Source organism: Ischnura elegans, chromosome 1 (assembly GCF_921293095.1).
Source record: "Ischnura elegans chromosome 1, ioIscEleg1.1, whole genome shotgun sequence".
NCBI classification, from domain to species: domain Eukaryota; kingdom Metazoa; phylum Arthropoda; class Insecta; order Odonata; family Coenagrionidae; genus Ischnura; species Ischnura elegans.
This window is the reverse complement of record NC_060246.1, coordinates 24,574,210-24,588,902: the sequence shown is the minus strand read 5'-3', so window position 1 is coordinate 24,588,902 and position 14,693 is coordinate 24,574,210. Positions and strand designations below refer to the sequence as shown.

Below are 14,693 nucleotides of genomic sequence, written 5' to 3'. Positions count from 1 at the left end.
CCCCTGCGCTGAATGAGCTGCGACTTTTACAAAGCCTAAAGTATTGAGTGTATATAATTATACACCTTGTTTTATGGGATGCTTTTAATTACAGGGCTGAATTGAGTTGGTTATCCAATAACAGCCCTTCACTTGCCTGAGGCATTTAAAATATTATTGCTTACAAATATGTATTTACAATAAAGTAAATTCCAGCCTTTCACCATGCTATAGTCACACCAAATAGATCTGAGTGTAATTGTTGATTCCTTTTTGGCTAATTCAAGGTGGCAGTTGGAAGGAAAAATGATATGACAGTGATTGCATAAAATAATTTATTGTTCTGATGACTGAATAGAAGACTCCACTCATAGAGGGATGAATACAGTTCAGCTGACTTCTTTCAGCAAATTTTATTAATGCAAGGAAAATGGTGGGATATCACTTTATAAAAATTGGTCAAAAAGAAACTTGGTAAATTGTTGCTTATGATCAAAGCGCTAACTCATGTAGTGATCATTGTTCCTTATCGCCAAAATAATCAATAAATTATTAATTGAAGATCATTTTGTCAAACTTACACTTTAAGTACATGCATCTTGAAAGGCTTCCAATGCACCAGTGGCGGAGCTAAATGGTCTCACCATGTATGCTTCTCACCACTTGTAAGGGATTATGAACTCCATAAATAAGTACATTCACTTTTCCTCAATACAAATCAATACTATTCATCACCAAGGAAAAAAAATGAAGTGTTCAACATGATTTTCAGCAGCCATTTCTCTCTGGCTTGTTATTTCAGTTTCAATCACCACCTGGGCCTTTCCTCAAGTTAATTTCTTCTTATGGAATCGCATGGCTTTTATGCCTCACTTATAATACTTTTGAAACTGTAACGGCTCTCTGTTCCAGCACCTTTTCCATCTCTGAAGCACTATCATAATGCTCCTTCCGTGGGACTTTCATAGGCATCATTTACGTTTCCATTGGCCTCTTCCTCTTTTCTTGATCTTCGTGTTTCTGGCAACTCCACCTCCGACTCATCATCTTTCTGTACTTCGACATACTGATAGTTTCTGGCCATGAAGAGGAAGACGAACATCACAGCCAGTAAAAGGCCAGCAAATAGGAAAAATTCAGCAGTCTGAAATTGTGACCAAAACGTATGTTAGAATCATTTTAAGCGTTTTCTCTCAATATTTAAGCTCGAAGTATAGACAAATTTGGCAGGTGAATTTTGACATTCGTATTTTAGAAATCAATAAAAAAATAATGTAGGGGTAGTTTTTCCTGTGGGTAAGGATGGTGTATTTGTGGCCTAGGTAAGGGATAGAACCCAAAAGCGTCTAGCTACTGGTATGTAATTAGCATTGCAAAAATGAAGCTTTTCCAGTGCAACATAAAGATCGTTATGATCAAGTTTTTTTTAGTTTTGATATGTTTCTCTTAGAACCTTTGATTTACCAGTACTATGTCTGTAGTGAATCTGCCTAATTCTGAGAAATTTTCTATTTTTGAGCTTTAATTATCAACAATAATTAATTTTTTTCAATATTTTAGTTCAGTTTGGAATTGGTTGCATTTGAAAATAATATTTAGATGATATGTTTTGAAGTATTATCATAATAATTTGGGATGTGTGGATACTGTGCAGCAAAGCTCACTGATGTTTTATCAATGGACACTAATGCATTCAATGGAAATAAATACATAAATAACTAGTTCTTACTTGGCTTTTTACAAATTGAGCTTCTGCAATGATAACAACAATGAGGTTTCCAAAAGCCACTGTGAGGAGCCACATAGCTTGCATCAAGGACTTCATACTAGCTGGAGCCTGCAAATAAAATGTTTTGATTGTAACAAATACTACCGAGGAATTTCCATGGTCATTGCTCTCTTTCAGAAAGGAAGTTGCTTACTTGAGTAAAGGAAAATTGAAGGCCTGTAATGGAAAACATAACCTCTCCTGCTGTCATCACAATATATTGTGGCATTTGCCACAACATGTGAATTGAATTAGGTGGGGTTATCTCAATTAACTGGCTTTCCTGTCGAGAGAATAATTTAGAATGAATTAGGAATGTGAATGGAAATTTCATAAAATTCGCTGTTTTTTCTTACTTACAAATTCTCCATCAGCCTTTTGAATCACTAAGACAGTATAAACACCTCCTGGCTCAAGGTTGAGTTCTATAATTGTTGTCTCTGCTTTACCATATTGAAGTTTGTAGCTGTATGAAATAATAGAAAATTACAGGAACTTGTTAGCATTTAAAATGGCAATTCTCAGCCAAGTGAATTTTAAAGGCATTATGGCATGTATGTATTTAAAAGTGCACTTGCGTTTTCCATAAAACAAAATTTGGAAAATTTCTGCCTAGCTGTGAATCCAAAACTGCTGTTGGTTGGATTAATGAATCAAAATCATGAAAAAATTACTTATTAGAGAAGAAAAGCTGGTTTTCTGAGTATGAGCTGCGGTGGGATCCACATTTTTTCAATCGCATGTCTTGTCTGTTAGATTTCATGTACACATCATCACTAGTATCTGCAGCTATTACTTAAAATTATTCTTTGTTTTTTAAACACTTGTATATGTATTTTCTCTTTTCTTGGACAATTTGCAACAATCAGGGTTTCATGGTGCATGAATGATTAGCATGAAGTATATGAGTGATAAGCTTGAAAGTATATACAGTGCTAGCTGAGATGAACTAAATGACAAATTCAAGACTAATCAGTATTTCAGCCCATCAACCAATGTACACCCATCAATATGTAAGATCAGTATTGCCCACATTGTAATTTTTGTTTTCCAATCTTAAGATGTTTATCTCTTAAAAACGCTTCACCTATCTTTCCTTTTGTAGGTCTTTCATAGACCATTGTTTTACTATGCTGAGGTTGACTTCCTGCTGGGCAGGGGGAAAGAAGTCCTTAGGGATCGATGATGCTCTGAGTGAGGCCTTTCTGGTGTCACATATGACCTGCCTTACTCATGATTATTAGTTTCTTAGATGAACAATGGTTATTGAAGTTTAGAACATAAGCCAGCTATATACATTTCATTATTACATTGTTGTTCAATTATTTAATCTTGAATCAAATGCAATTTTTCACTTTTTTTGGGAAACAGGAAAATTCCACTTCATTCAACAATTGATGAAACCGCTCCACTACATCATCTAGAGTACCTTATTGATTATGTAGTTCTAGTTTCCACTGGGTACTCAAGGAAGTTAGTTTTTGTAGAATGTCGAGAGGTAGATTGAATATAAAAATATATATTTGTGTATGTTCACCTTTTTAGCCAGTTCCACTCTCAAGAAATTAGTGTGTATATATGCTGAGATATAAGTATGTATGTTAAATTATGATTGATGATTGGTTTCCAGGTTAAATCCGCGTTAACTCATTTTTGGTGAATGATGCAGTTTTGGGTGCTTTCCAGGTCCCATCTTCGGGTCTGAAGACAGGAGCTGGAGCGTGCCCGAAACTGTCATCCATCACAAATAAGTTGACATGGAATTAACCTGAAAACCGATTGTCAATTTAATCACTGCGGAAGCCTCCTTAATAATTTAATACTAAACTATGTATAGTGAAAAAAATCATGGAAAATGATGATCGTGTTCACCTACTTTAAATGCTGTTTAGCTTTCCCCTGATCTAAGTAGTGCAATTGGTTCAGGTAACTGGTATAAATTTAAAGCGAAGAAATCAGAATTTAATGGTTGAAATGGCAACAATTTACTTACCTCACGCCTGGGCTTATCGTTGTGTATTCTGTTGCATTTACTTTTCCTGAAATTTCCAAGGATTTTATATTCCCTTGTTCGGACTTCAAAGTAAATTCCCCAGAATTTGTTATTAAATTGGAGATAACCCTGCAAGGACAAGTTTTTCATTATAAATTCATATTCTCTCCTCTCAGTACGATCTACTCAGAAAAAAAACATCAATTTACTAGAATGTTTGGCAGAGACCTAAGTTTTGGAAATCCATCATGAGACCTCTCAACATTATCTGGAGCAAATGGCCCTTCTAAACTAAGCGTGTTGTTTTTACTTGTGATGAGATATGATAGTGCCTGGAAAGAGTCCAAAGAACAGATAAGTGCTTTACATTGTCATAGTATAAAGTAAATGAATTAATATTTGCATACAATATATTTGAGGCAGTGCATATTAAGCATTTCAAGTTTTAAAGATTAATTTTGCAGATTTCTTGGACTGGATTTCAACAAAAATTGTATACAATAGTTGCTACATTTTGAAGTAGCATATGTGCTTTGATGCATTTGGTGTAAAATGACAAAGAATGAATTGAATCTAAGTAACTGATTGCTGAATAGTTATTTCTATCAAAAATATTGGATAATATTTTACAATAATTAATAAACTGAAAAGAGAAATAATTAATTTTTTACTCACCATTCCTCCTGGAATACTCAACTCCTTTTGTAATTTGTTCTCTTGGCCATTTAGGCATGTACTGTCTGCAATTAAACTTAGCTTTATCTCTGGATTTTCACTCAAATTAATTTCCTGAACAGTCCAAGACTGAAGTGAAGGTATGTTTATCTCTCCATTTAAGTCCTTTATACTTGCATTTAGAGCAATGGGACACTGTAGACTGTTGAATATCCTTAACTGCCCTTGATCAGGTGTGGGCACTATTGGATTGGTAGCCTGAGGGGATGAAAAACTTTATTAGCTGAAAAAAGGGTCAGGGTTATTGGGAAAATTGGTATAATAATTATAATGTTCATGAGTTTCTCCATGCAAAAATGCATATTCTGAAAAAAAAATGACAATACTTCATGTGTCGTTATTGAGATAAATATCAAAAAATTAATAATGCATTTGTGATGAGAACATAAAGATTAAATTCAACAGTGGAAGATAATAACTTCAGAATGTTATTAAGCACTTTCTAGCTACTTCAATACTTCATATACATACTTTATATTACCTGGGTTTACCTTAGAGATAGAAAGATTATTCATTAATCTGCCAGTATGTTTCTTTGAATCCTTTTCATATTTGGTTTAGGGATGTTTTTATTCTGAATGGAACATGCTTATTTAATTGCTTATCAATGACTTTAAGTGGATTAGATTTATTTTTGGGCGATTTTTAACTTTGTAAGTATAATAACTCTTGTTGCATGCAGGATAATAGTTGGCAATAAAATTTACATACATATTTCAATTTATGTCATACCTGTAGCTGGTTTTCTACAATGCCAGATAGCACAAAAGCCAAAGCAGCTAAGCATCCCCCAAAGAATATTCTTGGAATTGATTTCTGGAGGAAGTTGCACTTTGCACATAGAGGGTAGAGAATGGACTCAAATATTGGAATAAAAAAAAGGATCAGCAATGGGTTGACAACCTGCATTTGATCAGGTTTTAAAGTGAAAGAGCCAATTCTCCCATTCATGCGTGCGGACTGGAATGTCCATCTTGAGCCCTGAAAAAATGAATTCGGTATACATTAATGATAAAGAGAGATATATTTAAGGATGGTAAATGGATAATAGATATTTTTTGCATGCCCGTGGAGATTAAAGATGTATTGATGACAAGTGCAGTTGGAATTAGGCTCCAAGATTAATCTATTACAGCATTCATGCAGTATAAATAGCGCATATTCCTCTATGAATAAAAAAGATTTTTCCTCAGAGTGTGAAGCTTAATTTTGTGAACCTTCTAGTGCCAACTATAAAAATATCAATCACACTAATCAAAAGAGGTCTCAAAGTCTGCTGCTACAGAAATATTAGGAGGGTCAATTTGATTGTCTCTGGTAGTTGCCTAATTTATATTTTTCATTAGTTTAGGTAACGAAAGGGTGGCTTCACCAGAGATGCTGAATTTTTGAGAAAATGAAACTCATACTGTAGATCCTACAATTTGGCATTTCATATGGTTGTCTTGATTAATTGCAGCATAATTTTTAAGGTATTCTTGGAATTTGTGTAATCTATTTTCATGGGTAATGGAATGTAGGATCTTCATTGCAAAGTTAATAATATGTACTGTAGAATGGTGATAGAGATTTTCTGATTCAGAAACATTCGCATACTGTGGTTTTTTTAAAAAAAGTGTGCCATTTTATTCCTGAAGATTTACCTCTTCATATGCCCTTGCACTTGGTAAAATCTTTGAGCTATGGGTTATTTTCTATATGAGTAACTACTGAGTGACTAGTGAAGTACATCAGTTAATAATGAATTCTTCTTGATTGTTTTTTCATGTGAGATTTTTAAACATCCAAGCACAATTAATTCATTGGTATCATTTGTGCTGAAAATGCTGAGCCCTGCTTTTACATTTACATTCTTTCTGTACATTTTGTTATTAATCCAAGAGCATGCTTTAGCCACTAGTTAAGTCTTATGTCGCTAAATTGAGACAAATTCCTTACAAGGGCGTAGCCAGGATCATAACTGGATGGGGGGGGGGGGGGGGGGTGGCAAGTCATGGCCTAGGGGGGCAAGCCAAGTTGTGACGTACATTTTAGCATGGAAAACCTGAATGTATCCAACATTTTAAGAAAATTATAACAGCGCTTTATTAGATGTATTCAACGGTGTTGGGCAAGATGTTGTGGAACATAATGATACAATGGTAAATGAAGAGCAAACTTAGTACCTGATGATAGCGAAGTAAGGTCGCTGAAACGCGTCGTACCAAATAAAATTACTGTGGACATGCACTAAGTTTGCTCTTCATTTACCATTGTAGTGCTTTATTAGTTTATGAGATTATTTCCTTTAAAAAAATAGTTTTATTTTAGTTACATATCTTATACTCATATATATAATTTTTTGTGGGTTTAAGGAATATTTGCTCAATACTTTCGTTTCAATTCAGTACTGATTTGACTTAAAGACTTTTGCGATTTTTGCTTCTAGAGGGGGTGCAACTGCCCCTCGCTGGATACGCAGGTAGGAAGTTTCCATTTCTCCAACATGTTCTTGGGCACACATGTTTTTGAAATTTTTTTTGGCTTCATTGGAAATATTAAGGAGGTTGTTCTTATGATATTGGTCATTCATATAATTTGCTGATATTTTAAAGAGGAGAATTCTGAATTTTACTCTTCCTAATGATAATGAAGCTTACCTGCTGGTCAAAGAGAGCCCAGAAGACTGGAAGAGGGAGGAGTAGCCAGGCAACTTTCAGCGCACCTTTGATGTCTTCAATTACTGTGCTGTCATATTTATCAGAAGCGTGGTCCAGCCAATGGTCCTTTTTGACTCCTTTATTAGATATTTTTTGACCAATAGCATGCTGTAAAGGTTTTAAACTGCTTCATAAATTTTCTTTCTATAGTTGATTTGAAACTCAAAATTTCTTTGAACTAGAATCCTTCATTCAAATGGTATACTTACTTTTATGACTGAAAAAGTCTGGAGTACTATGTTTCCATCAGGCTTCCTTATGCGATAAGAGGTCTTTCCGCATACAAAGACAACTATAGTAGATGAAAAAGTTATAATTTTACTCTAATTGTTAAATTTGTAAAATATATACATTATTAGCATTACGGCAGTATTTCATGATAAATCACACAGTGCTTGGCTACTCTAATTTATTAATCAGCATGGAAGCTGTTCTCTATCTCTCAATCAGATTTAAAATGAATTATACTTAATTTTTTTTTCATGTTTATTATGGCAACCCTCAGAACTCTTAGAAAGTGACTCCCACATCAAGTAATCTGTATTTCTGCTTTTGTGTGAGGATGGTTGGTAAAGAAAACAGAGGGAAGGAGAGGTGAATAAAAGGGACCAAAAAGTTTATGCTCTGTGGCCAGTGTATTCTGGAGGAAAATGAAGAGTATTATTGTGGCTGCTGTAGTATGTCAACCTTGACATTTGGTGAGTCTAAAAGGATAAGAGATTTTTATTTTGGAGCTAGAAATATACATGCATAAATCTTTTCATAAATTCTATATGTGCAGTGTGGGACATAATTTTGTATGTACTTTGCATCCACACGCTTCATTTTGTATGCCTTTTGTGGTTTTTTTCTGCAGACATTATTTGGATCAAATATTAAACTTTGGTGTAGGCGAAACCCAGTGTGGCCAATGATAGTTTATTGTGTGGACTATACAAATTAATTTTATTTTACATCCTAGAATTCCACCAATTATGCCTCAAACTGTTCAATTTAGTCTATGTATATGTATGGGAGCATGTCTGTGCTGAACACATGTTAGTAGGATCACTTAGAAAAGCAAAACAATAGGCTCATTACAAAGAAACTGATTCAGAATTTTGGATAGAAATCTAGGCTTCATATTGACCATTAATAAGTTGACCTTTTACACATTACAGCCCAGGAGCGTGCTGCTGGGACAGAACTTGGCATGATTTTTAAAATGTAATTTAAATATTGCTACTTAAAAAATATTGCTTTTAATCACCTCTTTATCCCATTAATTTAAGGTTGTACTCACCTACTGACAAAATCATCAATAGAGCTGGTATTCCAAATGCCAGAGGGTAGCATGTCGATTTACCTAAGCACTGAATATCTTGCCGTAAAACAGGAGTCACAAATGTTGTTATCAAACTACCAGCATTAATTGCAAAGTAGAACAGTGAGAAAAACTGCTTTTGCTGTTTTTCTTGCTCTGGTAAGGTGAACTGTTCACCTCCAAATGCTGCCACACAAGGCTTAATACCTCCAGTTCCAGCTGCAATCATGACTAGTGCAATCATAGTGACTGGTCTGTGAAGGAATAAAAAAATTTTCATTGAAAGGTGGCATTCATAAATATATTATCTGTTGCATTTTGGGTGATTGAACATTTCATTTGAGCATAAGCTTAGGTTAGTGAAAGGTAATATTCTTTTTCTGGAAACTTACATTGCAGCACCTTCCAAAACTGGAGCAGATCCCACAGAAATTACTATATTTCCTATTGCATATAAAATGGATATGTAGAAGATTGTTCTGGAAATTAAAAAAAAAACATTTTAAATGATGACAGCACAGATAACATGTGGCAATATGTACGAAAAGTATGAATGAAAATATCAATTTCACCTACCTAAATTTTCCTAAAAAACTGTCTGCTATCATAGCTCCAAAAATTGGAGTGAAATAGCAGAGCATAACAAAAGTGTGGAAAATAACGGTAGCAGTGTCATCTGTGAAAAGTAGTACATCTCGCAGATATAGTGATAAAATTGCTGAAAAAGATAAAGGAAAATTTGTAGTTAATCATTCAGTAGCTGTGGCAGACTATAATATTTGATTATGATTAATATTTATCAGTTTCTGAAACCAAACAGTTAAGGTTACATTAAATATGTATTATAAGAAACAGACTCATTAAGCTATGTCCGAATATTAAGATAATTTAGGATGACATCGTGAATTCATATACTATGGGCAGGGAGAGAGCAGTATGTATGGAACAGGGTCGGGTATCTTTTGATAGGAGAGGCAACATAAAATAATTAAAATATGCACTGCATCTATGGAAATGAACATATTCCTCATGGAATGCAGTATTAGGTATTTTCAACTTTATTTTCTGGTAAAAAAAAATCAAGTCTGAACGGTAATTTCATTTAGGGTGTATTGAAAATATCAAAGCACACTACTATCCATCTGAAGATAATACTTGCACATTGATATGGATGATTGCAATCAAAGCATTTCATGAAAAATTACCGTAATGTAAAATTTTATTTTTCGCTCCAGTATGTCTGGCCTTGAAAAATCTTTTCCTCCCCACATATTCTCCATCCTTCCTTTCAAAATGTGCAACTTCAAGCTACTCACAGGATATCGCAGCGTTCATACCAGTCAGGGAAATAAAAATCTGGACTGTAAGTCATGGAAATTAGGTTATGGTCAGGGAAAAACTGCAGCAGCACAACAGAAAGATGAACATTGTATTCGAACACATGGATTGTTGCTTCATTTGAGGGGCAAGATCAGTGTTTTGTTGCCATTTTGGGGAGACAACATCTGGGTGCTGCTTTACTTTATTTTCACTACTGCTACTACTTAATGTATTTCTGTGTGTATTTTACTGCAATAAAAAATGAAATCCCCACATCTACAACTGCTCTGATATTGATGTTAAGTCAGAAAAATTATAAGGATCCATAATTGAAATCAGAGTAAAGTCAGGGAAATCCACAATGGGAAGTTGGTATGAACCCCTATATTCTTGGGCTGTTTTAAGGTACTTCCAAAGTGAAAAATAATAAAAGTAATCTCAGGCTGGACAGGTGTTAATGTAAAAAAAATTCTAGTAAGCATTATTCTAGCTGTATAAACTCTGAAATTACTACCACTACTACATAGGTGCCACTATGAGTAAAAACTTATATTATCAGAAATGCTATGCTAAATAACTTATTTTACATTGCTACTTACTTCTCATGCCATAAAAAGAAAATCTTTCACAAAATTCATTGAGGACAATGAAGAATACTGATTTTGGATACATGATTTCCTGAAAAAAAAATAATATCTGTGATCAAACTTCAATTTGTAAAAACGAGTATGCACTAATCATTATTTTATTTTTTATTTGGTTCTAAATACTTTGTAGTATGTGTTAGGCTGAGTTTTTTTCCAGTACATGTACTACCAAGCCAATTGAAATCAAGGCTGGGCTTGAGGTCATGGCATCAAATATCTGCCATATCCTCAGTACCCTTTTTGCATTCTTGGAGACTGCTTTTTTAATCAATAATTGTTTATTTGTTCAATGATTTTGATATTTTTTATTACCCTTCCATGCTTCACAAAATAAGTGCTTATTGAGTAGGTTCAAGACAGTGATGGCTGGATGTGAACTCATCCTCTTGTGTGTTACTTAATAATGTGTAATGGAATTCTGGTGAAAACCAGGAAAACTCTTATGTAGCCTAGGGATAGGGTCCTTGAAACGTTATGTATTTCCACTGCATGAAATAAATATGAAATGGGAAATTCTGAGTTCTATTCCCAAAGGTGTAGTTAATTACTTGCAGCTTTACTTAATTACTTGTAGAAATGCTTTCGAATATATCCTGAGTATGCCGCAACCACCATTACTCTACCTGAAAAATTGCTCGTTAGCTAATAAAGTATTTTTATTTGTATTTAAAATGGAAAATAAGTTTTTTAATTGGCTCTTATTTACCACTGCAACGAGAGTCCTAAAGTTAAAAAAAAACAAAGGGCCACAACTGGAAATTATAACAATGGTGGTGGTTTAGAATATTTGCTGGCTTTCCTTTTTTTACCTTTCCATTTAACTCTCGAAATTTCTAAGTTATTTTGATAAATTCGAAAAAGTTATACCAACTTTCTTCCATGGTTATGCCATGCAAGTAGAGGTTAGCCTATTTTCCCTACGTGAAAGTTGTGAATCAATTAACATCATATCTTCAGGCCAGCTTTAGTGTCCATGTCATCGGTGCTCCTCATGGGGTTCGGATGGGTTAGTGAATTAGTTGTGAATATTTTTAGGATAATTATACTAATTTGCTCATCTGTTACATTCAGAAGCTGTAACAATCACTGTGCTGTAAATGGGTATTTTTTGTAATTGTTGAAGGGGAGTTTTTTTTCGCAATATTCAACGTCAAAAATCTTTCCTTTGGTTTGATGACTCGTTAAAAAATGCCATGCTACACACTAATGAAAGCTTCAGTGCCCTATTGAAAAAAATTTTAAATACTGAATGTATTTATTTGTTACGTATATAAGTATTAAAAAATAAAATTACAGACATTAATTTATTCGGGGACATACTGAAATACCCATGAGCTTTAGTTTTCGGCGCTGTATTTCCCGTGTCCGGAAACGTAAATAAACAGGAAAAAATTTATTTGCGGTTAATCGTGAAACTTAAGACTCAAAAATGCATCTCATAGCCTGAGTAAAAATCCTTTCTCCATATTTTCGGCATCTGTGGTGTTTCACGTCAATATTTTTCTGGTCGGGTATTTTCGTTAGTAATGCCACCAACTGGTACTTAATACGCATTAGTAACTATATAACATGATTTGACGAGACAAAAAATTAAAATTATTATTTTAAAAACATTATTTAACACCTTTTTTCCTGGCTCTATTTAAACGTCATCGGCATTGCATCAATCGGAATTGTTGATAGAATACATCGGAAATTTTTCATGGTAATTGAGGCAGTAGCGAGCCAGGATTTTGAAATGGGGGGAGGGATTCACTTGACATTCGGGGGCCCTTCCGGGGTGTATGGAAAACACCCCGGGGCAAAGAGATCTGGGGATTTTTGTCGCTGAAAACTTGATTTTTAAGACTCGTAAATAGTAATTTTGTATGATTATTTATTAAAATAAAGTATTTTTTTATTCATTACTCCATTAGGCTGTATTACTCGTTTTTGGCGTCTCTTTTAAAGGCTCAAGGGAATGAGAGGATTGTAACCAGGAACCCCCCATGCTTAGGCCACTGATTTGAGGCCTTTAGGAAGTACGGGGACGGGATAAGGGTCCAAGCACCCCGAAAATTTCAGATTCCATTGTCTATGGAGAACCCTCTCCAGATGGATTTGCAAAACCCAAGCAAACAACCCTTCCTTCCGTCTGCTCCTCTTCCCGAAACTTGTTTCTGGCGACGGCCTTAAAGGTATCACACAATGCTTTCATTCTATGTCCATATTTCATCTGAGCCTTCTTTCGTATAAAATTCTGTCTGTTGGAGTCCATGAATAACCTAAAAGGCTCTAATTAAATATTTTGCATCGGGATACATCTCATTTGCTCCCACATTTGGCATGCATGTTTAACGCATTTGTCATCAATAAATGTTTTAAAATAATTATTTTAATTTTTTGTCTCGTCAAACCATGTTATATAATTATTAACGCGTATTAAGTACCATTTGGTGGCATTACTAACGAAAATACCCGACCAGAAAAATATTGACGTGAAACACCACAGATGCCAAAAATATGGAGAAATGATTTTTACTCAGGCTATGAGATGCATTTTTGAGTCTTAAGTTTCACGATTAACCGCAAATAAAATTTTTTCTTGTTTATTTAAGTTTCCGGACACGGGAAATACAGTGCCGAAAACTGAAGCTCATGGGTAGGTTTTCATCTTTCCTCATTTCCTGTTTATCATTATTTTCTTACCATTTATAATTCATTGCTAATGCTTCCGCGTCCATCCACCACTTATGAGCCATCGTTTGATCACCTCATCACTGATTTTGTAAGTTGTAGGTGTACGTTGTTTATTTTCCAAATAGTTTAGTTTCCAAATATGGATTTTTTTGAAAAGCCGAGACCATCAGCTACTAGCTTGAATACAGTTTTTCATTTGCCCTTACTTCCCTCCAAATAAATGCATTGGAGGACTGAAAAAATACGTATTTTTCGCTCTTAAAAACGGCTTAGCAGGAAGGCACAGAATGCTTTTAGCTTTAAAAATCTTCGTCCAGCTGATAGAAAGTTGAAACTTTTTGCTGAGAATGGGATAATGGCCTTGGAGCGGAGAAAACAGTGATTCATAGATTCGTGTAATAACTTCGTATGACTCATTTTAAAGATAACATCGCACAGTGCCTGCAAGACATTCTTGGGGCATATATAGCTTTTCTGAGTAGAGGACGAACCTAGGGGGCTCGGAGTGAATGCAGTAGCAATGTAAAGTTCATACGTAACCGTAAAAAATTTTGCGGGGGTGGGGGGAAGGGACACCCGAAAAAATCTTCGCCCCGAATCCTTAGCTCCGCCACTGTTCTTGGTTCATGATTACTAAGTACACGCTGGTGCAATAGTGCACCAATGATTTGAGGCTAAAGGTTGCTGGGATAGAGCCTTTCTGCAAATGCAGCGAATGATGGCTATTCAATAGATTAAGATAATGATATACTCGTTGAAAAATTTGTCTTTTTGCCAAACATTATTACGAACCGCAGAAGTGATTGAATAAATTTTAACAGCCATTACAAGCTGGTCTGACGGTTATATTTATTCAAACTCGAACTGCTTGCATGCATGTAAGATGGGCAAAAGATTAACCAATCGATATGCTAAGCAGTCCACCCTCGCGCTAGTGGCTCAGATTCTTTGTCACCTCCGATGCGTTAATTCTCGAATGCTATCTCTACAGGCGTCAGCCAGCTCCTTATTCCTAATCCTTTGACACTTCTGGGATTCCGGCGAAGAAATACGCTACTGATAATGACTGAAAATGAAAAAAACGAAACTTGGCCCTGCGTAATTCCTTTAACTCATCTATTGAATTTATATCTCAAGTCACTTCAATCCTATTTCTTATTTGATTGGTTTCTGAGATGAGAAACGTGAGGTGGGGGCACAATGGCCTCTGTCAATATATTTAAAATTGTTGATTGTAATACTGTTTGAGTAATAAAATTACTCGTGATTTTCCGTATCTTGATTCGTCGCCTACCTCTCCAGCTATTCGCGATGAAAAATCGAAAGACTGTAACCCTTTCGCAGATAAGTTGATGGCGTCACGAGCTCATGCGGAGTGTGCCATCTTTCTCGCTATTGCTCGGCCTTGATCAAGGGCCTCACGTAGTTCGTCGCTCTTTGCACTCTAATGAGATATTCCTTCCCGCGATTGAAGGTTCTCTGTCAACCAATCAATGAATCAGAATGACATCACCTACTCATGAAAAGTAGGAGTCAACTGTCACGTTTTATCACTTTAAAATTACGAGAG

At 35.0% G+C, this 14,693-nt stretch overlaps 1 protein-coding gene across 4 annotated transcripts in view; it reads right to left on the bottom strand.

The window, feature by feature from the left end:
• Positions 1–300: 300 nt before the first annotated feature.
• The window catches only part of LOC124157323 (peptide transporter family 1-like), a 48,734-nt gene continuing 34,341 nt past the window's right edge, over positions 301–14,693 (bottom strand). For all 4 annotated transcript variants that reach the window (XM_046531965.1, XM_046531958.1, XM_046531982.1 and 1 more), the window contains 14 exons: positions 10,397–10,475; positions 9,054–9,195; positions 8,870–8,956; positions 8,457–8,731; positions 7,384–7,466; positions 7,115–7,282; positions 5,208–5,456; positions 4,416–4,673; positions 3,969–4,072; positions 3,741–3,869; positions 2,108–2,213; positions 1,902–2,030; positions 1,709–1,816; positions 301–1,123 (listed from right to left, as the gene is read on the bottom strand). In XM_046531965.1, the coding sequence (XP_046387921.1) occupies positions 917–1,123; positions 1,709–1,816; positions 1,902–2,030; positions 2,108–2,213; positions 3,741–3,869; positions 3,969–4,072; positions 4,416–4,673; positions 5,208–5,456; positions 7,115–7,282; positions 7,384–7,466; positions 8,457–8,731; positions 8,870–8,956; positions 9,054–9,195; positions 10,397–10,475 (2,124 nt within the window). In that variant the 3' untranslated portion in view covers positions 301–916. The remainder of the gene's footprint in view (positions 1,124–1,708; positions 1,817–1,901; positions 2,031–2,107; positions 2,214–3,740; positions 3,870–3,968; positions 4,073–4,415; positions 4,674–5,207; positions 5,457–7,114; positions 7,283–7,383; positions 7,467–8,456; positions 8,732–8,869; positions 8,957–9,053; positions 9,196–10,396; positions 10,476–14,693) is intronic.